This window comes from Opisthocomus hoazin, chromosome W (assembly GCF_030867145.1).
Source record: "Opisthocomus hoazin isolate bOpiHoa1 chromosome W, bOpiHoa1.hap1, whole genome shotgun sequence".
NCBI classification, from domain to species: Eukaryota; Metazoa; Chordata; class Aves; order Opisthocomiformes; family Opisthocomidae; genus Opisthocomus; species Opisthocomus hoazin.
Window position 1 is genome coordinate 47,274,016 of NC_134453.1, and position 26,997 is coordinate 47,301,012.

The window sequence follows — 26,997 nt, forward strand, 5'->3', positions numbered from 1 at the left end:
TTTTTCCCAATGGCCTTGTCAATGCCCCCATCCCTGGCCAGGGATCCCAGCTGCTTGGCTTCCTTGCCCTCTAACTCCACGCTGCTGGCACCGTTATCACAGAATCACAGAATCACAGAATAGTAGGGGTTGGAAGGGACCTCTGTGGGTCATCTAGTCCAACCCTCCTGCCGAAGCAGGGTCACCTACAGCAGGCTGCACAGGACCTTGTCCAGGCGGGTCTTGAATATCTCCAGAGAAGGAGACTCCACCACCTCCCTGGGCAGCCTGTGCCAGGGCTCCGTCACCCTCAGAGGGAAGAAGTTCTTCCTCATGTTCAGACGGAACTTCCTGTGCTTCAGTTTGTGCCCATTGCCCCTTGTCCTGTCACTGGGCACTACTGAAAAGAGCCTGGCCCCATCCTCCTGACACCCACCCTTCAGATATTTATAAGCATTTATAAGGTCCCCTCACAGCCTTCTCTTCTTCAGGCTGAACAAGCCCAGCTCCCTCAGCCTCTCCTCGTAGGAGAGATGCTCCAGTCCCCTCATCACCCTCGTAGCCCTCTGCTGGACTCTCTCCAGTAGCTCTTCATCTTTTTTGAACTGGGGAGCCCAGAACTGGACAGAGTACTCCAGATGAGGCCTCACTAGGGCAGTGTAGAGGGGAAGGAGAACCTCCCTCGTCCTGCTGGCCACACTCTTCTTGATGCACCCCAGGATCCCCCAGCACCGCAGCAGCCAGGTGACAATGTGCTCGCCTGGGTGGCGGCTGAAATCTTTCCGCATGTCTCGCAGCTCGCCCAGGGACAGGGACCGGGTGATGATCTCTGTCTCTGTCTCCCGCTATGACCCTGGCTCATTGTCAATCCCTCCCGGAGCGATCTGCTCTTTTTGCGTCTTTCTTTAGTTTTACAGGGGCGACTGCTACCGGCACAGGTTGGTCATTGGGCTCGGTCACTGTGCCTGCGGCTGGGGCTGGGGCTGGAGCACCTGCTGTGCCTGCCGGGGAAGCCGGGACATCGCCAGTGGCTGCAGCAGCCGTGGTGCCGGTCGGGGGGGCTGTGACTGCCTGCTGGGCTGGAGGGGCTGCAGGGCCGGCTGGGGGGGCAGCGCCAGTCACAGTGCCTGCCGCTTCGCTTCCCCACCTTTCCCCTTTAAGGCACTGAACAGTGTTGAACATGGCTCAGTACGCGTGGGCCAGACCCCAGAACGTTGCGGTGATTTGTGTCTCTCTGGAGTTCCCAGGGTGGCAGCACACTTTTTTCAGATACTTTACTAGTTTGTCCGGATTCTGTACTTGCTCAGGCGTGAGTTTCAAAAAACACCGGAGGTGCCCACTGCCCTAGGTACTTGCCCATGCTGTCCCACACACCCAGGCACTCACAGCTATCCAGTCCCGGGGCAGGTCTCTGCACCATCTTCTTAACTGCTTGTTTAACCCTAAACAAAACCTGCAACCCATTCAGGAGGCAGAACAAAAGGAGAGTGCTGGCCTGAGCATCCCATGGGTACTCAAAATTCTCAAAAGCTGTTAGGACTAGCCTGAGGGAGAGAGCGGGGGCGAAAGAGTGGGGGAAGGCATCCCCTCCGGTTTTCCCCACAGGCTGGGTTCGATTATTCACAAATTCTAAGACATAGGATCCGAGGTATGGAAAAGACCGCAGTGCCGCATGCAAATACAAGCCTAATTTCATGCACAGTGATGTTATCATGTCATAGGTTGATATCATACAGTACAGCAAAATTGTCATCCTGATCCTTTTCCCCGAGGTAATGAACAGCACAGCAGTGAATACATACTGCAAGTAAGGATTGAAATACCACAGCCATCTGATCGAAGTCAGAAACATTTTTACCGGCAACTATTTAACTAACACAGTAAATGCGTATAACAAAAAAAAAAATTAACAAAAATCTAAGAAAGCCGTTTTAACACCTGCTGCTCAGCCCTGCCGTTATCCCCGCCCCATGCTTGGGCGCCAAATTTAATGTTCTGGTTTGGCTGCAACCGGCAACAAAAGCGCCACTCGACCGCCCCTCCCCCCACCGGGGTGCGGAGGAGAATGGAAAGAAAGAGGCAGAAAACCGGTGGGTTGGCATAAGGGCAGTTTAACAGAACAGCAAACAGAGAGAACAATAACAACAACGATACAGATGAGTAGAAAAGCACAACACAAACCGCACAACCCAGAGAGCCGTGCTCCTGGACCGGCACCCGCGCTCCCGAGCCGCGAGTGTGTTCCCGCCCCCAGCTCCCCCCCCCCCGGAACCCCGCATGTCAGCACATGATATGGAATACCCTGGTCTGTTTGGCCAGGTGGGGTCAGCCCGCCCCAGCTGTGCCCCTTCCTGGATTCCGGTGAAAATTAACCCTGTCCTGGCCAAACCCAGGACACCTGTATTCCTCCCAAGTGGCCTGTCCCTCTTTCCACATTTCATGGACCTTTCTCTTCCACCTGAGCTCCACTAGAAGCTCCTTGCTCATCCATGCAGGTCTCCTGCCTCCTTTGCTAGATTTCTTGCTCAGGGGGATGCACCGATTCTGAGCACGAATGAAGTGATGCTTAAATAGCGACCAGCTCTCCTGGACCCCTCTGCCTTCGAGAGCCCTGACCCACGGGATTCCTCCAAGTAGTTCCTTGAAGAGGCCAAAGTTAGCTCTCCTGAAGGCCAAGGTTTTGATCCTACTTATTACCCTGCTTCCTCCATGCAGGATCATCAAGTTCACCATTTCATGGTCGCTGCAGCCGAGTCTACCTCCAACCTTCACATCCTCCACCAGTCCCTCTTTGTTTGTTAATACAAGGTCCAGCAGCACACCTCTCCTTACTGGTTCACACACAGAATCACACAGAATGGTAGGGGTTGGAAGGGACCTCTGTGGGTCATCTAGTCCAACCCTGCTGCCGAAGCAGGGTCACCTACAGTAGGCTGCACAGGACCTTGTCCAGGCGGGTCTTGAATATCTCCAGAGAAGGAGACTCCACCACCTCCCTGGGCAGCCTGTTCCAGTGCTCCGTCACCCTCAGAGCGAAGAAATTCTTCCTCATGTTCAGACGGAACTTCCTGGGCGTCAGTTTGTGCCCATTGCCCCTTGTCCTGTCACTGGGCACCACTGAAAAGAGCTTGGCCCCATCCTCCTGACACCCACCCTTCAGATATTTATAAGCATTTATTAGGTCCCCTCGCAGCCTTCTCTTCTTCAGGCTGAACAAGCCCAGCTCCCTCAGCCTCTCCTCGCAGGGGAGATGCTCCAGTCCCCTCACCATCCTCGTAGCCCTCCGCTGGACTCTCTCCAGTAGCTCCTCATCTTTCTTGAACTGGGGAGCCCAGAACTGGACACAGTACTCCAGATGAGGCCTCACTAGGGCAGTGTAGAGGGGAAGGAGAACCTCCCTCGTCCTGCTGGCCACACTCCTCTTGATTCATCCCAGAATGCCATTGGCCTTCTTGGCAGCCAGGGCACACTGCTGGCTCATGGTTAACCTGTCATCCACCAGGACACCCAGGTCTCTCTCCTCAGAGCTCCTCTCCAGCAGGTCCGCCCCAAGCCTGTACTGGTGCATGGGGTTGTTCCTCCCCAGGTGCAGGACCCTGCACTTGCCCTTGTTGAACCTCATCAGGTTCCTCTCTGCCCAACTTTCCAGCCTGTCCAGGTCTCACTGAATGGCAGCACAGCCTTCTGGTGTATCTACCACAGCTCCCAGTTTGGTGTCATCAGCCAACTTGCTGAGGGTACATTCTAACTCTTCATCCAGGTCGTTGATGAAAAAGTTAAACAAGACTGGGCCCAGTACTGACCCCTGGGGAACACCACTAGTTACCACCCGCCAACTAGACTCAGTGCTGCTGATGACAACCCTCTGAGTTCGGCCATTCAGCCACTTCTCAATCCACTTCACCGACCAGTCATCTAGCCCATACTTCCTGAGCTTCCCTGGGAGGATATCATGGGAGACTGTGTCGAAAGCCTTGCTGAAGTCAAGGTAGACAACATCCACGGCTCTCCCTTCGTCTACCCAGCCAGTCATGTCATCGTAGAAAGCTATCAGATCGGTCAGGCATAATTTCCCCTTGGTGAATCCATGCTGACTACTCCTGATAACCTTCTTTTCTTCCACTTGCTTGATGATGGCCTCCAGGATAAGCTGCTCCATCACCTTTCCCGGGATGGAGCTGAGGCTGACCGGCCTGTAGTTCCCTGGGCCCTCCTTCTTGCCCTTTTTGAAGATTGGAGTGACATTGGCCTTTCTCCAGTCCTCGGGCACCTCTCCTGTCCTCCAGGACCTCTCAAAGATGATGGAGAGTGGCTTGGCAATGACATCCACCAGCTCCCTCAGTACTCGTGGGTGCATTCCATTGGGGCCCATGGATTTGTGGACGTCCAGATCGCTTAAGCGATCCCTCACACAGTCCTCCTCGACCAAGGGAAAGTCATCCTCTCCGTAGGCTTCTTCTCTTACCTCCGGAGCTTGGGATTCCTGAGGGCCAGTCTTAGCACTGAAGACTGAAGCAAAGAAGGCATTCAGTAGCTCTGCCTTCTCCGCATCCTCCGTCACCAGGACACCCACCTCGTTCAGCAGCAGCCCTCCATTTTCCCTAGTCTTTTGTTTGCTGCTGAAGAAGCCCTTCTTGTTGTTTTTGACATCCCTTGCCAGCTTCAATTCCAGGTGGGCTTTGGCCTTCCTTATTGCATCCCTTCACACTCTGACCACATTCCTGTATTCTTCCCAAGTGGCCTTCCCCTGTTTCCACATTCCATGGACCTTTCTCTTCCACCTGACCTCCGCTAGAAGCTCCTTGTTTAACCATGCAGGTCTCCTGCCTCCTTTGCTCCATTTCTTTCTCAGGGGGATGCACCACTCCTGAGCATGGAGGAAGTGTCGTTTGAAGACCGACCAGCACTCATGGACCCTTCTGCCTTTGAGAGCCCTGGCCCACGGGATTCCTCCCAGTAGCTCCTTGAAGAGGCCAAAGTCAGCCCTCCTGAGGTCCAGGGTTTTGATCCTGCTTATCGCCCTACTTCCTCCATGCAGGATCCTGAACTCGACCATTTCATGGTCACTGCAGCCGAGTCTACCTCCGACCTTCACATCCTCCACCAGTCCCTCCTTGTTTGTTAATACAAGGTCCAGCAGAGCACCTTTCCTTGTTGGTTCCTCCACCACTTGCATCAGAAAGTTATCATCGATGCTCTGTAGGAACCTCCTGGATTGCGCCTGCCTAGCTGTATGGTCTTCCCAGCTGATGTCAGGGTGGTTGAAATCCCCCATGAGAACCAGGGCCTGTGAGTGTGAGGCTGCTTGCAGCTGCTTGTAGAAGGCCTCATCAGCTTCTTCTTCCTGGTCAGGTGGCCTGTAGTACACACCCACAATAATGTCACCCATATGAGCCTGTCCCTTACTTCTAACCCATAAGCTCTCAACTCCTTCTTCATCTGCCCCCAGGCCAAGCTCAATGCATTCCAGTTGCTCCCTCACATACAGAGCAACTCCACCACCTCTCCTTGTTGGCCTGTCTTTCCTAAAATGTATGTAGCCATCCATGACAGCATGCCAGTCGTGCGAGCTGTCCCACCATGTCTCTGTGATTCCAATGAGGTCATGGTCCTGTGACCACACACAGATCTCTAGTTCTTCCTGCTTATTGCCCATGTTGCATGCATTGGTATACAGGCTTTTCGGAGAGGAACCTAAGCATGTTGGTTTCCCTGGAGGGGTGCAAGAAGATCTGCCATGTCCATACCCACCCTTAAGGTGGTTGGTCTTTTGCTTCTCAGCTTGGGGTTCAGCTGAGGAATATTTGTCACTGCTCTGTTTGGCTACACTTAATCTCCAGCCAGATGGCACGGCTCGAGCATTGTGACTTTGCTCCCCCACCCCCCGAGTCCTTCAGTTTAAAGTCCTCCACACCAGGTTGGCCAGCTTTTTGCCAAAGATCCCCTTGCCTTTTCTAGACAGTTGGGTCCCTACCCTCTCTAACAGGTTGTAATCATTGAAGAAAGTCCAATTGTCATGAAAACCAAAACCCTCATGACGGTACCAGCCACGAAGCCAAGAGTTGATACCCATAATGCGCCTGTTTCTAGCTGATCCCCTTCCTCCAACTGGTAAAATGGAGGAAAAGATAACTTGGGCACCAAAGCTTTTTTCTTTCACTCCCAGGGCTTTGAAATCTTCCTTAATTCTGCCAACGTTCCGACTTGCAGTGTCATTTGTTTCTATGTGAATCACAGAATCACAGAATGGTAGGGGTTGGAAGGGACCTCTGTGGGTCATCTAATCCAACCCTGCTGCCGAAGCAGGGTCACCTACAGTAGGCTGCACAGGACCTTGTCCAGGCGGGTCTGGAATATCTCCAGAGAAGGAGACTCCACAACCTCCCTGGGCAGCCTGGGCCAGTGCTCCGTCACCCTCAGAGGGAAGAAGTTCTTCCTCATGTTCAGACGGAACTTCCTATGCTTCAGTTTGTGCCCATTGCCCCTTGTCCTGTCGCTGGGCACCACTGAAAAGAGCTTGGCCCCATCCTCCTGACACCCACCCTTCAGATATTTATAAGCATTTATAAGGTCCCCTCGCAGCCTTCTCTTCTTCAGGCTGAACAAGCCCAGCTCCCTCAGCCTCTCCTCGTAGGGGAGATGTTCCAGTCCCCTCACCATCCTCGTAGCCCTCCGCTGGACTCTCTCCAGTAGCTCCTCATCTTTCTTGAACTGGGGAGCCCAGAACTGGACAGAGTACTCCAGATGAGGCCTCACCAGGGCAGTGTAGAGGGGAAGGAGAACCTCCCTCGACCTGCTGGCCACACTCCTCTTGATTCATCCCAGAATGCCATTGGCCTTCTTGGCAGCCAGGGCACACTGCTGGCTCATGGTTAACCTGTCATCCACTAGGACACCCAGGTGAAAGAGTAACAGTGGATAGTAGATGAACAACACCTGCTTCAACTGGCTCCAAAATGGACCCACCGCTGCCCAAAGCTGAGCCAATCAGTGATGCTGGTGGCACTTCTGTGATAACATATTTAAGAAAGGGTAAAACTGCAGCAATGATAGAGAGGAGTGAGGAAAACTGTGAGAGAAACAATCTTGCAGACACCAAGGTCAGTGAAGAAGGAGAGAAGAAGAGAGAGACAGAAGGAGAGAGAAGAGATGCTCCAGGTGCTGGAGCTGAGATTTCCCCTGCAGCCCGTGGAGGAAACCGTGGTGAAGCAGGTTGTCCCCCTGCAGCCCATAGAGGACCCCACGCCAGACCAGGTGAATATGCCCTGAAGAAAGCTGCATCCTGTGGAAAGCCTGTGCTATGTGTTATGAACTCACCATGAACCCCATTCCCTATCCCCCCTCAGTTACTTTGGGGGGGGAGGAGGTAGAAGAGTCAGGAGTTAAGTTGAGCCTGAGAAGAAGGTGGGGTGGGGAAGTAAAGCAAAACCAAAGGAGATTTGTTCTCTATTTTCCGTTAGCAGGCTACGTCCAGCCACTTCCTGGGAAGCAGAGCCTCAGTATGTGTAGCAGTTGCTTTGGAATACAAATGTCTTAATAACAAATGCCTACTCTCCTCCTCCTTTCTCTTAGCTTTTATTGCTGAGCATGATGTCATACAGTATGGAATATCCCTTTGGTCATTTCGGGTCAGCTGTTCCATCTATATCCCCTCCTAAGCTCTTGTCCACCCCCAGCCTACTAGCCTTTGGAGGAAGGGGATGGACAGTCAACCTTGATGCTGTGCAAACACTGCTCAGCAATAGCCAAAACATTGGTGCATTATCAACACCGATCTAACCACAAGTGCAGTGCTATATGGGCTGCTATGAGGAAAGTTAACTCCATCCCAGCTAGTCCGAGTACAAAAACAGTCCAGATGTTGCTAATAGATATCAGAGAAATAAAACAAGTTGTCAAAGACAATCATCCCTTATAGCTAGGTCCCTTATTTTTTGTGTGTGTTAACAGAACATAATAAATGACATGCTTCCTAATGAAAGAATCACACTAATAAAGAAAATTCAAGAAAGTTGACATAGCAATGAGTAACTGAAAATAATAAATAAGGTAGCAGAGCATGTTGCAGATAAATAACAAAAATGAAAAGGTCAATCAGAAATTATATATGTTAATGAAAAAGAACCATCATTTACTTACATTTCAGTTTCTTCTAAATTTGCTGTTGGCCATGTTGAACTAACTTCATATGTCCACATATATTTTTCCCTGTCCATCACCTATCAAAAAATAAAGGAAGTCTCTTAATCTAATTTGTGCGTGTGTGTTATAACTTCTTGTACTTTAGGAGATGCATGTGTGGAAAAAATACATCCTATGTCACTTCTCTTGGTTGGGTTGTTAGGGGCTAGATCACTTCTCAGTAATGTCATAAAATCATAGAATCATAGAATGGTTTGGGTTGGAAGGGACCTTAAAGATCATCCTGTTCCAACCTCCCTGCCATGGGCAGGGACACCTTCGACTAGACCAGGTTGCTCAAAGACCCGTCCAACCTGGCCTTGAACACTTCCAGGGAGGGGACAGCCACAACTTCTCTGGGCAACCTGTTCCAGGGCCTCACCACTCTCACTGTAAAGAATTTCTTCCTTATATCTAATCTAAACCTACCCTCTTTCAGTTTGAAGCCATTACCCCTTGTCCTATCACTACAGGCCCTTGTGAAAAGTCCCTCTCCAGCTTTCTTGTAGGCCCCCTTCAGGTACTGGAAGGCTGCTATAAGGTGTCCCCACAGCCTTCTCTTCTCGAGGCTGAACAACCTCAACTCTCTCAGCCTTTCCTCATAGGAGAGGTGTTCCAGCCCTCTGATCATTTTTGTGGCCCTCCTCTGGACCTGCTCCAACAGGTCCATGTCTTTCCTGTGCTGAGGGCTCCAGAGCTGGACGCAGTACTCCAGGTGGGGTCTCCCCAGAGCAGAGTAGAGGGGCAGAATCCCTCGACCTGCTGGCCACGCTTCTTTTGATGCAGTCCAGGATATGGTTGGCTTTCTGGGCTGTGAGTGCACACTGCCTGGTCAATGTCCTGTGAACCTTGCAGAAATCTCTACAAGGGGAAAGGGGAGGAACATTCTTTAAACAGATTGTGGCATCTTTTTCTAGAGTTAGTTGATATGAGGTCACTCTACTCCTTGTAGCGTCTCAGACAACATTTAATGAAAAAGACAGTCCCTTAAATTGACTGAGAAAGGAGAAGGCCTGAGAAGACAGAACTTGTTATTCTAACCATGTTTTCATGATGGTACCATTGATGATGATCTGGACTTGGGAAGTTTTATCCACTGGAGTAAGAGACTTAGGGTTTTTAAATATTAAGCTATACATGATTCTTGTATCAAGTTAACAGAGAGTCCAGGAAATTGATTAAAGACAATTTCTTCTGATGACTCCAAGATCATAACAAATATTTTAACAAAGAAATATTTTATGACTGTCTAACAAAATATGCCCATTGTCAATCACAAGATAAGCTTATTTCTTACAGATTAAAAAACTCTATATTGAGCAACGCATCAAACCAAATGGTCTATTTTAATACAGAAAAAATCAAGTGGAATATTTCTAGAAGAGCCATGTCCTCTTGTTTTCCGGATAAGCAACTGTCACCATTGTCTGAGTAAGGAGGCATAATAATTGTTTCTTTGACTACAAAAGAGAGTGTTCTACCAACTGTTTCTTATTTCTTGTGACACATATACCACAGATAAATATCTCAGTAGGTGTTAGTGGTTACCTAACAAGAAACCCTTGGTCAGTGTTCTACAGATCATTCCCTCTCTTTTCTCCTTTCAGAATGAACCCTGCATCTTTCTATCGAAAAGAAGAAGCTAGAATACCCTTCTGTCTCACCCTTCTTCACTGTTTTCTCCTAGTCCCAAATTTTCTCACGGATCGTGAACCTTACTATGGTATTTCTGCTTTCAGAATAAGGGGGGTTAATTCACTGAAACCATGAGGATCATTTAATTCTGTTTTCACTTGCTCATAATATATCATGCAATCTCCCACACAATCTAAATCAAATTGCAAGAGACCTTCTGATCTCCCAATGCTTTTTCTTTTCCTAGGTTTAGGAAATAGCTAATAAAAATCAAATGTAATCCTTCAGATGCAAAAAGCAATCTCAAGCCACATAATTCTTTCTTCTCCTAATTTATGATCATTTCAATTTACTTGAATTTCAGCTTGCCCTAAAAGAAGGACTTACAGTAGAGGAAGGAACTTCACACGTTCGTGAATTATGTGTTCTAGAGTGGAGAATTTTTAATTTGGTTGTATAATCTTGTGGAGTAACCACTTAATGCAAATACTTTCAAAAGTATATCCTACAGAACCTTCAAAGGTGCCTCCATTCCTTCAGCAAAGAAAATCTATGCAGGCTGTTGAAATATGCACCTTAGTTAAGCCTGTATCAGTTCTCCCTAGAAGGATTTGTCTAATGACAACATGCAAACATCTTCATAAGTTCTAAAATAAGATTGCAGTCACACTTTTCACAACCTACTCCTTTTAGCTGTTGGACTGTTTAATCACAAGCAGATAGGCTATTATCTCTTTCAGGTTTCTGTGTATTTAAGCATTCTTATAATTAACATAGTTAAAATTACATCCCTAGAAATTTTTTTAAAGAATTTTCATTTTGCAAAGTCATGCATTCAAAAATAGACAATTCAAGAATCTGACTTGTCTGTTGAGTCTGAATTTAACTTCCTCTAGTGTATATATTGTGATACAGCCTTTAATAACTGGATTTCCTTTTCATACCAGATCCGTAATTCATACAGTTCTCAATAGTTTTTCAGTATTTGTATCTCTTCTCCAAATCCATTCTATGGCCACAAGCCTTATTTAATGTATTCTATCAGCGATCTGCTCTTAGTAGGATTTTCCCCTCCCCTTCCTCCCTCCCCCCAGTGGACATTTCTGGAGTTTTAACTATATAAAGGGCAAAAGAAAGTTGTCTGAATTTACCATTAGATTCAGGTTTCAACTATGTAAGTCCAGCTTATACCTAGACATGCGTAACTAGTTTTTAAGATGGAATTCAGCAAGGTCATCACATCCATCTTTGCAGCTGTTCAGATTTGGACGGAATCATTTGAGGTGCAAATTCTCTGTGTCGTTGATGAAGAAACAAGTCAGTGGAATGCTGACTGATGTTATGTGATTCGGCTCCTGTGTTCTTTGCTTTGTATGTTATTTTTTTCAATTTTCTATTACTTATGGAGACAGTGAGATCTTTATAAAAGATCATTCAGGTTTTTTTCCAATCACTTCTGTTTTGAGACCCCTTCAATCTTTAATACAGTAGTCCATGATCTGCCTTATTGGTTGTGTTGTGCATCATCAGTAGCCAGTTTTGCCAGCAAATTTGAGATCTTTATACTGTTTTTCAGTAACATCCTGAATCTTTACTTCACACTGTCAAAAATCAGTGCAACAGAAACAAATAGTCAAATTCTAGACAAATTCTAATTAGAAATAAGGTGCAGATTTTTAATGATAGTGACTGTTTTTAATTCAAGTCTTGTTTTTTCCTCTGTAAGATAGGCTTTAATCAAATAAGCTGTTTGGCTCAATACCCAGCCTGTTGCTGAAACCATCTTCCATCTACCGCTACAGTTTCTCTTCACACAAATATGACCTGTCTCTTTCTCTAGTTTTCATCTCTATTACTTTATCCTTTCCTCCTGCATTCAGCTAAGTTTCCAGCTTCCTTTTTTTCTCACTCTACTCCTCTGTAACCTTTGATGTTTCTGCCCCTGCCACTTTCTCTCCTGTTGTGCATATCGCACTATGAGTCAGACACCCCCCTCCATGACTTACTTCTCTGCATATATGTCCCACTTCACCCTCTCCTTCCCAAATCCTCTTGTAACCCTCCCACATGCAAACAGACCCCGTTTCTTTTTCCTCCCCTTTCTTTACTTTTATACATTCATGTGTGGCACTGCCTTCCTCCTATTTGCTGCATGATTTCCATATGTGAGGATATTAAGAGAATAGGGAGAACAGTCAGATTCCTCTGTTGGGGAACAGATTATGATGACTAAAAATTCCTTTCAGCTCAGAGCTTCCCTTTCTGATCATCCAATTTAACTGGCGTGCAGATCTTGTGCTGATGAGTCACCTGTGTTGTGGTCTTATAACAAGTTTTCTGCTAACAAGTCATCTGCACTGCAGTCCTGGTGCAAGCAATATCTTCTCAGTGTTTACCTGTTTTATTGCTGCTAATCATGTCCATGGCTCTCAGTGCATGCCATTCTTTCAGCTCTGGATCTCTTCTTCCATGTTTTGCTTTTACAAGCATGCATTTCCATTCATACTTCATTAATACCAATGTTAATATTACTATTGCAAAACTACATGATTATAGCAACTTTTATTTGGTTTGCTTAGCAAGAGAAGTTAAGTTTTAACTGGGTTTTGCAGCAGTAATACAATTACTTATCTCTGTAGATAGCTGAAAAAACTGGGGTTTATTTACTGGTTCTGTTACTACTTATGTTAAAAAAAATATTGATGAAAGTAAGTACTGCGTTAGACACAAATGATCTATTACTTGAAAAGTGAAAATAAACTATGTTGAGGAAAGTGACAACTTCAGCATTTCTAAAGCCCTAAATTTTTATAGATTGACAAATAGCTGCTTACTTTTTTAAAAAAGTATTTTCTAGAATTGCTACAGATGCATTTTTAGTATTTAAAATTCATAGTTTTAAGTAACTGTGTTTGGGTGTATTCTGTTGATAATAAATAATGTTTTAAGATACAAGGCAATAAAGAAAATATGACTTTCTTGACTTCAGACAGTCTGTATGAATTCTCAAATTTATAAATACTTAAAAGTACATATAAAAATAATTCTAATACTATTATTAAAGCTTGCAAAACAGGTATGGCTATTGAATCATGGAGCTCGTCTGTGTTAGGTGACCATTCAGTGGTACTGCCAGAAGCATCCTGAGTCCAAGTGATTACCATCTGTAAGAGGAATGAAGTGGACTCTTTAAACAATGCTTAATATGGTTGTTATTTAAAAAAGGAAATTCTCCAACTTTTTTATTTCCATTTATATATTTGAATATATAAATATATTTCCCATCATAATTTCATAGCTATATTTTTATCATGTTCAGTATAAATACCAGTATTAGAATGATGCCAAGACTGTCCAGAACGAGTGGATAGGTTCCATTTTAGGCACCAGCTGAAGAGAAAACTGAAGTACATATTTACAGTTGATCATAAATGCCTTAAGTTAGAGATTACCATAATTAAATATTTTGTAAACTGATTTAGCATATTTCATGGCTGTTTCTTGTTTTTTTGTTGTGTTCTCATTCATCATAGAAAGGTTTTTGCTCTTGGAAAATAGTAGATTCTTTTGCTTTCCACATGAAGTGAACTGTTATATTGCCAAAAAATATTACATAAATTATAGCGTAAAGTATGGGCATGACGAGGAGATGCTGACGTGGTATTTTTGCTCCCTTAAAATTTCTGTATATAAAGGGAAATATTTCCCATTCACAGTGAAATACATGAAAAGCTGGTTTTGGATGAATCCAATTATAGTAGGCTGCTCTCATGGAGCTTCCTGTTTGTGTGCTACACTTTATCTACTTAATAAAGTAATCTTATTGTATTAGGCAGACACTCCAGTCCTGTTATTTATCCTTTTGTAAACCCCAAACTGCTAGTTGATTTCTGCTTGTAGTGATGCTATAATGGTCTAATTATTTCTGTAGCAATTATAGCTGTTGGAGCAGGTTTCATTTTCTAGTAGTGTTGTGTACCATTAACTGGAATAACAGGTAGCAATTTAGAACACAACAGAAATTCCACATGTAAGAGCACTACTTTCTATTATGAAATAATCTAGCTTTGTTTTAGTTGTTTCATAGTCTAATTGGTCTGTTTATTTCATTTTTATTAACAGCTATGAAATCTGAGATTGTGTTTTGACACTATATGCTGCGAACAGTGGAGTATTGCTTTTATAGTAAAACTGTTTTAAGAAGCATATAAAGATATCATGTAGCTAGAGTTCTATACTGATGGGCTTGTAGTGAAATCCTCTTAACTTAGTTTTGAAGATATTCCTGTGGATGGTTTCCTGTGAAGATGAATCGATGAATCATTGGCCACAATAGACTGTAAAAGTCAGAATTTGCTAATAAGAGTAATTTTGTTAAAAGACATACAGTTAAGCTTATATTTGTGTTACAGTGATGAGGATAATCAGATTTAACCTGAAATGACATAATATATTTTATACAGTATGCAATGGAAATAATTTATTTTTATTTCATCTGTAACAGTGCTTTCAAATCAAGGTTGAACAGAGCATCTAAAAGACATTTTCATGACCTTTATTCAGTAACAAATACCAGTAAACAGAATTACTAACAAAAATATGTCCTTGGTGACCTTTTTCGCCATTGTAATTTTGAGACATTAGAATTACTAAACTATGTTTCGATGATAAACATGAAATATACTGTATATATATGAGGTGTACTGTGCTATTTTTGCTCAGAAGTCTAGAAATTCATGCAGTGCATGTCAAGCACTGAAGATAAATGAGCAAGTCTAAATCACCTTCTGATGGTATGTTTGTATTGGGAAGTTACAGGCTCATACTCTGACACTGTAATATAATCTGTTAAAAAATGAGCTGATGAAAATTAGAATCTTCATCTGCTTACTTAAGCATATTAGAAAGGAATTTATAAGATTATACACAATTTTTCAATTAAAAGTCCTTGCCAGGCAAGGCTTGCAAGGCAGTTATTGCTGTGATGGCCTGGAGCCTGGTTCTGAGAGGGCCCTGAGGTGTCTGTCTCTCAGGGGACCAAAATTCAGGCATCCTCCAGCACATGATTAATGCTCTTACATGATGTGATATTCAATATTGAAAACTGTTTTATTCTGGTTAATTGTTTTTTAGGATGACCTTGCAGAGTTTTTTTGTAAGCTGCCTTGATTTACTGTTCCCATACAAGCAATGCCACAATTGGTCAACACTGGAAGAATTTCACATTCATATAGACGTATAATCATACTAATTAAAAGATGATTCCTATGTACTGAGCAGTGAGTACTCAGTATATAAACAAGAATTTTAGTCAGTTCTGAATTTAATATTGCTTGTGTGTGTGAGGAGGAAGAATTGCTTAAAAATGATTTTTACATGTCTGCTGTAATCAGAAAAATTCTGTTTACATCTGGAAGAAATGACACCTATTTCAATGGACTGATCATCTTCCTTCTCTCTAGCTATGTTACTGGAAAGCAGCAAAATAATTCACTCTCTAAAACTTAAGTTTGGAGTTCTAGAAAGTGGGCATTCTTTACTGCAGCTGACCACAGTTCATTTTTTTTGTCAGAACTGCCTTCCATATTCACATGTGTAACCATTTTTCAATATATCAGTGTATTTCCTTATGGTATTGCCAACACACAAGTGAGTAGATGGAGTTCCTTGCTGCCACTAGTTCCATTAAATGCTGTTCTAATTGCTTGAAAAATAAGTTATCCACCATCCCTTGTTAGTAAGGTATTCTCTACTCCTGAAGCAGCTATTTTGATCTTACACTATACTCTCTTCTTTCTCCAGTAGTCAAATAGCCAAATGTTGTGTCATCAACTTGTGCTCCTATTATAATATTGCCTCTGTTCTATTTCCTACTTTTACCCTTACCAGAAATTTTGAGTGAATTTGCTTCTTGGACTTCTTGGACTACAGAGGTAGTTATATGAATTCTTGACATAATATCGTTTTCCTCCCACTTTGTGGGTTGGACAAGATGACCTCCAGAGGTCCCTTCCAACCTCAACCATTCTGTGAGACTGTTAATCATAATTTTATTTATATATAAAGATTTTCTTCTCCACTGTTACTAAGGTATGGGCTTTTAAGATCTTCAGTTTGCCGTTCTAGTTTTCATTCAGTCTGTCCTGTAATTCTGTTGCTTTTCTGTCTCCACTATTCTAACATATTTAAGGCTTTTAACTGTGTTTCTGTTGGGGGACCTAACCCTGTATTTTCATGTCAGGTATGTCTCTGCCTTCTTTTGAACTTAAAGTCATTATCAAAAGCTGACTTGGGTAATAAAATTATTTTCTCCTTTGCCAGATTGATGTTATCTTCATTAGTATTTCTTCATGGGACAGTATTCTCTGTTCAGTGCAGCCAAAGGTCTTGTCTCAATGCCAGGAGCTGTAAATTCAGAAAGTGAATTCATCTTTTGTGAGCTAAGCATTTACAATGGTTTCTGTTGCCTCTTCTGTTAACACTTTGTCATCACTTCTGAATGGTTGAAGGGTCATACCTGTCAGTATCATTAATGCTGTCATGGATGAGAGACAAGAGGTAGTCTTTGAAATATTATAGCACTGGACTGCAGACAGACATTTTCTGGGGCTTATAAAACTATGGAAGAAGTTACTATAGACATTTCCCTCTAATTATAAATATAGACATTGTAAAATGGACCTAACTGTCAGATTTATGCATTTTGGCAAACAATTAGTATTTTAATCATACTTCCTCAAAAGGCAATTATAATATTTACTGTTTTTTAAGAGGATATTTAGCTTTGTCTTGTCATCTTTTTATTGTTGCAAACATCTCACTCCTTACCCTTCCTCAAAACAAGGACACAAAGAAACAAGCAAAAACAATAAAAGGCAAACTTAAAACTAGATAGCTTAATATCTGATACTTCTAGGAGCTCTTTATAGACAGTTTAATTCACTCTGTAAAACTTAAGTCTGGAGTTCTAGAAAGTGGGCATTCTTTATTGCAAGGTTGGACACACAGGGGACAGCTCTGCCCAAATGTGCGTGCTGAAAAGACACAATTGCTAGGTGTTTATGCTATGTTAACATACATACTCATTACATTTCTGAGAAATGCTTAGCATATTCATGGTTTTCCCGAGAACTCATTAGCATATGTTAATATCCTTAGCGCATGTCTGTTGGCGCCTCCGGGTGGTCGTCGGGGGTCTTCAGATGAAGGCCCATACTCTTCATCACAGTGTCCGCTGGTTGACCTTTGCTTCTGCGCAAACTCAGTTCTAAGATCACGTATACCGTGTCCTTCAAGGTTGCTTTGTTCCGGCCTTATGGTCATCTTGCAGCCTCCTTATCTCTGTAGTTTCACGCATCTGCTCTCCCAAGGCTGAGCTGTCTAAAGGGAGATTATTCAGGAGTCTCTTATCTTACAACCTTCCCAATTATTCACAAAGAATCAAGACTTGCTTTTTTTTAGTTACATCTGTTGTGCAATGATTCTGACGACCTAAAGTGATAACTTCTATCTACATCCGCTACATCTGTTACATTCGCCACATTCCCAGGTATCAATCCCTCCTTTTCTTTTGAGGGCTTGTAGCTTACATGCTACAGTCCTCAATATGTGTACTTGTTATATTTAGGACAGAGGTTAGTACAGCAGTTACAGCATTATGCATGCAAGATTACAAACTGCAATAATACAAACCACTAACAAAAACAGTTTATTTAACCATGACCAATTAGGTAACCAAGAAGTAAGAGTATTACAAATCTCTTCAAATCCAAAGGAGGTGTTATCTTTAGTTACTGCATGTAAAATAGTTGTTTGGTCATTTATGATTTTTAAATCCTCGGATACCCTTCCACTCTCATCAACGTGTGTGCAACAACTTGAATTTACTACTGCACATACTCCCCCATGAGAGGTTATCATCATGTCTAAGGCCATCCTGTTCTGTAATGTAACTTTTGAAAGTTTAGTAGGTTTTTCTTGTAGAGCTTTTATAGTGTCTGAGGCGGCATTCCCTATTTTCTCCATGACTCCAGATATGTTTTCTATTGCTTTTTCCAATTCACTGACTCCTAACACTGGGATTAACTATCTTACGAATGAGTGAAAGGTAGTGGGCCGAGTGATCAACGGGTTATCTATTGCTCTCCTCTGCTTTCTAATTGGGGATCTAACCCACCCCATTCCGTAAAGATGTGTTGTCATTTTGATATCTGGAGATACCACTGCTAAGGTGCAAGAACTTGTCCACCCAGGGAGGTAACACTTTAAGGGCTTGGTCTCCACACAGCCAATACCATCCTGTCCCTTTGGGCACTTCCCAAAGTTTTCCTCGATATTTCTGGGTTGTCCCAAAGGTTATTCCTTTACACTTTACAACCTTTCTAAAGGCTTCAGTGGAGAGTTTGAAATACACCACTACAAATGATCAATTACAAATCAATTACTTCAATGCATCTAAACCTACAAGTAGAAACTAATTACTTTATTCACAATTTTAATACAACCTTCGAGCAACCATTCTCTAATTAGAAAACTACATTTATCACAAATTATCAGTTGTTTTTGTCAATACTTTTCATATAAATGTGCGTTTAATGTATGATAGTGAAGATTTTTGATATAAGAAAAACACAGGTTTTGCTTAACTTCTGTCATGCTTTGCGCAGTTTTCACTTTTAAGTACTTAATATTTAAGGAAGCTTAAGGAAACCACATCTGGTGACAGTGCATTCTTTCCTTTTTCTTAAATTAACTTCAGACTGATACGTTGAGGAGAATAGCTGATAGTTGCATTTTGTTCGGTCTTGCGTCCCTAATAATAGATACAATACTAACATTTCCCTCTCGTCTCATTGTCTGTCTGTCTGTTTCTCTAGGAGGAGATTTCCTGTCCTTTTTAAGAAAAAAGAAGGATGAGCTAAAAAACAAACAGTTAGTGAAATTTTCGTTAGATGCTGCTTCTGGTATGGCATATCTTGAGTCTAAAAACTGTATGCACAGGTAAGGAAGATATTTATTTTCAGTATTGTAATTTTGATCACTTGAACGGTTAGCAGGTTAAATGTATAGTGGTGTTTAATAATGGCAATGAATTTTAGTGTCAATGAATCATGGCAATCTATGCGTCTTAAGTCCTCCCTGAAATTTTAAGATACTTGCATAGCCAATACAGAAATTCAGGTATGTTTGCAATGTGTTTCAGCGAAATCCATTGATATCTCAGATGATCAAAGGAGAGAAACTTGAGTTCTGTATATTAAAACATTATTAATTGTCTTGACTGCTTTCTCTGCAATATTGAAGATGGTCAGGCCTAATGCTTTTGGGGTACCTTTTTTCCTTTTTGTTGTATCTTCTCCAGCTTGACTCTGTTCTGGAGCTGCTTAACTCAGTGTGTATCAAAGGGAATGTAAATTTTTCTTTCAAAAAAAACCCACCGAAAAATTCTCTAAAAATATGACAGTATATAATCCTGGTACTATCAATCATATGGCTGAAATATGAGACAGAAACATGATGATAATTCCCTTTCCAGAAGAAATCATGAAATAACATTTTCATTTGTAATAATGATGGTTTCCGGTTCGCTTTTTCAAACATTTGTAGCTAAACTCTGGGCCACTTAACTTAAAAAATCAGCCCATTTCATACTTAGCACAGTTCTAATGAGAGCTGAACAGCATTTCTCTTAGGTTTTTATCAAAAATGAATTGTTCTACATGCTGCCGGTCAAGAAGTAGATTTATCTTTAAACATATACTTCCAAAAAGATTAAGTTTAAAACCTATTTTTAAAATATTATAGTATTATTGTAAGTATCATTTATATGTTTTTATCAGGTTTTTTGTGTTTGACTTGATTTAAGTATACTTAAATGAAAGTTATCTTATGCTCTTTATAAATTATTCTGAAGAACAAATTAATTGCAACACTGCTGCCAGACCATAATATGTAAGTAAGACTGAAGCAAAAAACCCATACTTCTACGTAAAACTGTAGAATATTCCTTATGGGAAATCCCAGAAAGGTATTGTAACTAACATGAGTGTCGTAATTTAGCCTGTCTGGATGCCCACCAAAGCCGCTCTATCATTCCCCCTCCTCAGCTGGACAGGGGAGAAAAAATACGATGAAAGGCTTGTGGATTGAGATAAGGACAGGGACAGATCATTCATCAATTACCATCACGGGCAAAACAGACTGAACTTGGGGAAATTATTGTAATTTATCACCAATCAAATAAGAGTAGAGTAATGAGAAATAAAAAACACATCTCAAAACACCTTCCTCCCACCCCTCCATTCTTCCTGGGCTCAAATTCACTCCCGAATTCTTTACCTCCTCTCCCCGAGCAGTGCAGGGGGACAGGGAATGGGAGTTGCAGTCAGTTCATCACACGTTGTCTCTGCCACTCCTTCCTCCTCACTCTCTTCCCCTGCTCCAGAGTGGGGTCCCTCCCACGGGACACAGTTCTCCATGAACTTCTCCAACCTGAGCCCTTCCCACAGGCTGCAGTGCTTCATAAACTGCCCCAGTGTGGGTCCTCCCCACAGGGTGCAGTCCTTCAGGAACAGACTGCTCCAGCATGGGTCCCTCACAGGGTCACAAGTCCTGCCAGAAAACCTGCTCCACCATGGGTTTCTCTCTCTCCATGGGTCCACAGGTCCTGGCAGGAGCCTGCTCCAGCAGGGGCTCTCCACGGGGTCACAGACTCCTTTGGGCACATCCACCTGCTCTGGTGTGGGGTTCTCCACAGGCTGCAGGGGGATATCTGCTCCACCATGGACCTCCATGGGCTGCAGGGGGACAGCCTGCCTCACCATGGTCTTCATCACAGGCTGCAGGGGTATCTCTGCTCTGGTGCCTGGAGCACCTCCTCCCCCTTCTTCTTCACTGACCTTGATGTCTGCAGAATTGTTTCTCTCACATATTCTCACTCCTTTCTCCTCTGGCAATTTTTTCCCCTTCTTAAATATGTTATCACACAATTGCTACCACCATTGCTGATTGGCTTGGCCTTGGCCAGCGGCAGGTCCATCTTGGTGTCGGCTGGCTTTGGCTCTATCCGACATAGAGGAAGCTTCTAGCAGCTCCTCACAAAAGCCACCCCTGTAGCCCCCCACTACTAAAACCTTGCCCCGTAAACCATGTAAATTGGGGAAAAATATAATTAACGTCCCAGCATTCTGTCATCTTAGAATGCATTTTAGCCTGACTGTTAAGAAAATAATGGCATATAAATCAAAGTAATTAACAGCATCAGTGATTTTCACTGTCCTCATAAATGTTGTAGTATTTACCCATTTCTTTAACTGTTGGATCAATGTTTGATGAGAAGGGCCTATTTAGATCTCATGCATTCTTGTAAAATAAAATCAAGGGGAAAAGAAATAATAACTAAACAACTAAACTGTATTGGAAGCATATAGTGTAATGTCTTGGTAATTACTAATACTGAAAAAGTTTACTGTATTTATTCATTAAATGGTAATGTGACACCTTATATTTGTGTGCTAATTTTTCTGAATATGATAGGAAATACAATGAAAAAATTTGAATCAGGATGACAAACAACCAAGTTTAGTGATTTTTAGTAGTAATACTACAATCACTACATAATTATTGTTCCCTTTTTGAATTAGTAACACAGCTTAATTGGCAAATGCTCACTCCAGGAAAGTAGCTCATGAAATTTTAAAATATGTTTTATGGAAGACTAAATTGCATTTTATTAGGATTAGCATACATAAAAATTTTCTAGGTATGTTCTCTGAAATGTTGAGAAGCTTGAACATTTGCCCAGGATTTCTGGGCACCCTGGGGAGTGGTTGGAGAACCTGTTGTCTAGAAACCTTGGATATGTCTGCCATAGAAGCACAGAATGTTTATTACTTGCTGGGTACTTTGAATCTATTGCACGCTACTGGGTGCAGCACTCTGGTGCTATTCTGCAAATGTATTAAATGAATGACAGGCTACCAGGGAAAAGTCAAACTCTCTAGTCCTTTACAAGAAAACTTTTAAGTGTACAGGTCTCAAGCCCATTAGAGTTTCAGCCCCTCCTTACTTGAGCACCAAAGGTGCAACTGTGTGACTGTATGGTATGTACAAGAAATGTGGGAGCCCTCATTCCCTCCTTTATGGGTCAGGTAAAACAAAGATGCAGTCTAGTCATGAATAAATTTAATGTTGAGACTGTGTAGATTAGAATAGAACAACTTAATTTATAGTAGGAAGAATATTCAGCATTATGAAAAAATGAAAAAAGTTTTAAAAGAACAAGAAACACTTGTTTGTCAGAAAATTCATCAACTAAAAGTAGTTCCTTTAGAGAAAACAAAAAAGGTAAGAAAATTAAATAGAGACAAAATCGACTAAGCAGCAAATTTTATTTTTTTTTTTAATTAAAAGTCAAAAGGCTTTGATTACTGTTTTGGCCAAGAAAAAAGGTTCTTGAACAATACTTAATTAGAAATGGTTTCTACTGTATAGGTTGCAATATAAAAGAAATTGTTTTGCTGCTATGCTATGCAGTACGCCTATTTGTTGTATCAAAGATATTTTTGGAACCTTTGTGTAGGGTTTTTTTGTTGGGATTTTTTGGGGGGTTTTAGTAATTTAGTTGACATTTATAGCAGCATGTGCATTTGATTTGCTGTTAATGTCAAACTAAAGACTTCTCAGCAGCTTATTAAAATTATTTTAATGTCACTTTTCAGTTATAGTGCACTGGCTATACTTAGTTTTTATATTTTAAAGTTAAATTTAAATTTGAACTGGCTTTTTTAAATTGCCAATTAAGTTATGCTTTTGCTTAGTCTTTCAGCAGTTGAGACAGTGCAACAACTAATCTGCTCTCTGTTTTCTATTTTCATGTGTGCTATGGTGTTTTAGTAGGTGCAGATATAAAGTTTAAATTTGTCAAACTTAGAATGCTTAATGAATGATTCTTTGATCCACATTTTCATCTCTGTTGTGAATGAGTGATTTAGATCGCTTAAAGAACCACTACCAAAGGTGTTAGTAAAAGTGGTTTTAATATGATGTTGTAAAAGTGCGACTTAACAAAGTTTGATGGCAAGGTTCACTCAATTACTACATGGAAGAAACATACAAAGGAAAACTGAGTTACACTCGAGTTAGAATGATTCACAGAGAGACCAGAGACAAAAGGGTAAGGAAGACCCTCTCATTGAGTCATGAGGTTCAGAATGGACTCCCTTGCTTTCTAAACTCCTTCTCAGAGAGGAGTCTAGGTGTGGCTGGATCCAGACTTAGCCCCAGACTTGATCAGTGGTTTATGCCTAAAGAATTATATATGTATGCTTCATTAACATCAATTCAGCATGCAATCAGTTTCCAAGGCAAAATGCGCGATATTGCTCACTTACCAAAGATCTGCCTTTGGTGAAAGATCTCTCTGCCTCGAGGAGCAACCTTGAGGGGTGTCCCAGCTCAAGGGGAGATCACCGCCATGCAGCCATGCTGCCTAGCAAGTAGAGCTCAAAGAAGGCTCTAGATTCCATAAAACACTATTTTTTTTGCTCTCTCTCTGTGCTGATTAAAGAGCAGAAATCAGTGGGCTTAAATAAGGAAAGTTGCAAGAAAATTAACTCCATCTCAGCCACACCCAGTACAATCTCCACCCCTTATTCCATACCATTTGCATCATGTTCAGATCCTACAGTATAAAATACATTCTCATGAACCACCACCATGCCCTTCCCTGTCCTTTGAGATATGCACAGATATCATTCCCTTAGTCTATAGGGCCATCCCTATTCAAACATCCATTCAGATCATTTAGTCCAAGACTTGGGCTCAATCTGTTGCAATGGTCATTCAGGACAGGAAAGATGGTGTGTTGTGTTGGATTGTTGGGAGCTGAAACCTGCTCAGGTTGCATCACTGCTGCACTTGCTCGGTTCCTTACAAGGTTCATCCTCCATTGGTTCGGATGGCTCGTGCTGTAGTACTTCCGACATACAACTGTGGCATCATACAACTATGGCATTGTACAACTCAAGTCATGGGTTATTTTCACCAATGAATCTTTTTTGCCCACTATTTTTCCTCACACTACATGTATAGGAGCTTCTAGGTTTGAAGTAGGTGCACCTCACTTCATGTTGTTCTCCCTGTGGTCATGCAGATGAAACCACAGGGTGGCACATGGTGTGGGCTCATGGTTCCCTTTCCCTTGATCGGGGAAAGACAGACTCCATGCGACATTTGATAGCTGAGATGCTGGCCTGTATGGGTGAGGAGAAAGATCTGTTGGGACAGTCGAGATAGCTGAGACATAGACCTGTAGGGTTGGGGAGGAAGAGAGATTCTCTTTGAATTGCTGGAGCTGGCAGGCTAGTCTATCCACATTTGGTGCCTCAGTCTGTCCAATCTATTATTGCTAGGGTGCTGATGTATGACATTGGTGCACTCTATACACCTTCCACCACATGGACCCACGTGCACTGGACATCATCCGCACCTTTGAAGGCCCGTTTGTTGTCCAGGTGGCTGTTGGTCACCACCACCGCTAATTCCCTCAGATACTGGACACCTTCCTCTGTGATAGAGTACTTGCCTGGTAGTTTACAAGATCTTCCTTGAGGGGATACCTTGCCTTCATGCTTGACAGGAGCCGCCTCCAGAGGCTGTGGATTGTTGCCCCCCTTTGTCGATTCCCGAGTGCCTAGTGAGGGATTCCAGCTTCCAGGCTTCATTACTCTAATCCCTGACCATTGGCCCCAATAACCCAGCATCAGAGCAACCAGGTGATAATTTTCTGGCCTGGATGATGGCTGTAATCTTTCCACGTATCTCGCAGATTGCTCAGGGATAGGGACCAGGTGGTTTCTGACTTGTTCATGATTTCCGTCTCTTCCCTCTCTTTTTCTTGTGGCTGTTCTGCTGCAGAACAGGCTGACTCTTCTGGTTCTTCCTCCTGTTACATCTCAGGAGGAGCTTCTTCCTCCCTTACTAACCAAGTTGACTTTCCCTTCCATTGTTTCTTCTTGAATAAAGAAGCAACTGTTATAGTCGATGGTTGGGTCTCTGGCTTAGAGATCTCTGATGAAATTTGTCTTTATCTCTAACCTCTCAAGCCCTGCCAGCAGCTAAGCCCCCACCCAGCCACTCAGTCACTCCCTCACAACAGGATGTGGGATAGAATCAGAAGGGCAAAAGCAAGAAAAACTCATGGATTGAGGTAAAAACAGTTTAATAAGTGAAGGAAAAAAGAGAAAAAAGCAAGTGATGCAAAGGCAGTCATTCGCCACCTCCCACCAGCAGACAGATGCCCAACCAATCTCCAAGCAACAGCTACGTTGGAAAAACTCCCACCTACCAGCTTTTATTGCTGAACATGACATTATATAGTATGGAATATCTCTTTGGTCAGTTTGGGTCAGCTGTCCTGGCCGTGTCCCCTCCCAATCTCTTGCGCACCTCAGCCTACTCCCTGAGGGGGCAGAGTAAGAAAGAGAGAATGCCTTGACACTGTGCAAGCACTATTCATCAATAGCCAAACTCTGGTGTGTTATCAACACTGTTTTAGTCACAAATCTAAAACACAGCAACATACAGGCTACTATGAAGAAAGTTAGCTGCATCCCAACCAGACCCAGTACAAGATTAGCATATATGTGATAATCTCAGTTGGTTCAATAAGCGTTTATGACAGATCTTCTTTTCCAGTATTTGATTGCATATGTTAAATCCATTTGTCCATAATTTATTTTTAGTTTCCAAACCAACCCTGTGGCAATACAGGAGAAAAGGTGCAGGTATGTGGTTCAGAGAATTTGAATATATTTGTTGTTTGTTTTATTTTATCCTCTCCTTACCCACCATCTTCTCTTAATGAAAATAATTCAAATTATTACTGGATAAAATATTTTAACATCAGTAGAAGAAGTTATCTTTTGGGTTTTTTCTCTGTTTTTGTCATTTGAAAGTCAGTAAAACCTCTTAAAATCAAAGGGATAGTTAGGTTTTTAAAATATTATTTCTGTACAAAAATTTTGTTCCACTTGTATCTACAAGTAAAACATATATGATTCTAACTGAAACTAGCAGAAAAATTTTTCTTCTTTCTGTTAATTACTTTGCATATTGACAGTGTTTTGTACACAATTTCACTGTTTTACTTGAGAAGTAAATTTATTTTTCCCTTGTGGAAGGGGTTTACAGCCAAATAAGAATCAGCTTACTTTTTTAAAATAACATAAACAAAATTAAAGATTAATTATTAGTTGTATGCTATAATAAAAGTTTGAATCTTAAAAGTAATCAATTAATAAACATTCCCAGTGTCAGTTTTTCACTGAAATTATCAGCAATAGCCTTCAACTATGCATCTACCAGATATAGCATAAAGTTGGTATCAGATTCAAATCACTTCTTTTCCTTATACACACACCATGCATGTGAGAAGATGAGTACAAACAGAAAACAAGGTATATTCCTTACTCAAACTTTCCTTTCAGTCACTAGAGTTAATGTTCTGGAAGTTTCTCATATCTTAAATTAAAGAAGACTTATTCAATAGTGAGATGATGGAGGTCTTTGATCCAGTTCTTCCATGTCATTATTCATATTACTGCTGCTTCTTTTTTAATTACTCTGAATCTTTTATTTCTCCCTGGGTTAGTGGATCAGTTAATACATGAATAATGTGTTCCTTTTCAGTTTAGTGTAGATCCTGTTCAGTTTAATATATGGATAGGGATCTAATTCTCTTGGGAAATAGAAGGTGATGGTTTGAACTCCAAAGCTGAGCAGGTATCCTTCCTAAGGAGATGGAGGAACTTCCCTGCTTGATATCTCCACCTAAATCATGCAGAGAACAGGAGCTAAATACATGTCTGTGCCTAGTGCCTCATTTTGGCTGCCTCCAAACAATTCAGTTCTCAGTAGAATGGCTGATTCAGTTCTGTTCTAAAGTACATTATTCTCCACAAGCACAACGTGTTTCTTTGAATACTATATATCTTCCTGGGGTAGAAAGTGTTTAAAAGTTGATATTGCAATATCCAAGATATTTACAGAATCATCGAATCATTTAGGTTGAAGGAGACATACAAGATCATCGAGTCCAACCATTAACCTAACACTGTCAATTCCACCACTAAATTATGTGCCTAAGCTCCGCATCTATACATCTTTTAAATACCTCCAGAAATGGTGCCTCAACCACTCCCC

The 26,997-nt window shown here is 42.1% G+C and overlaps 1 protein-coding gene across 7 annotated transcripts in view; it reads left to right on the forward strand.

The window, feature by feature from the left end:
* LOC142365534 (tyrosine-protein kinase Fer-like) overlaps window positions 1-26,997 on the forward strand; it is a 226,937-nt gene that overhangs the window by 156,042 nt on the left and 43,898 nt on the right. For all 7 annotated transcript variants that reach the window (XM_075446347.1, XM_075446351.1, XM_075446348.1 and 4 more), the window contains one exon: window positions 18,672-18,795. In XM_075446347.1, the coding sequence (XP_075302462.1) occupies window positions 18,672-18,795 (124 nt within the window). The remainder of the gene's footprint in view (window positions 1-18,671; window positions 18,796-26,997) is intronic.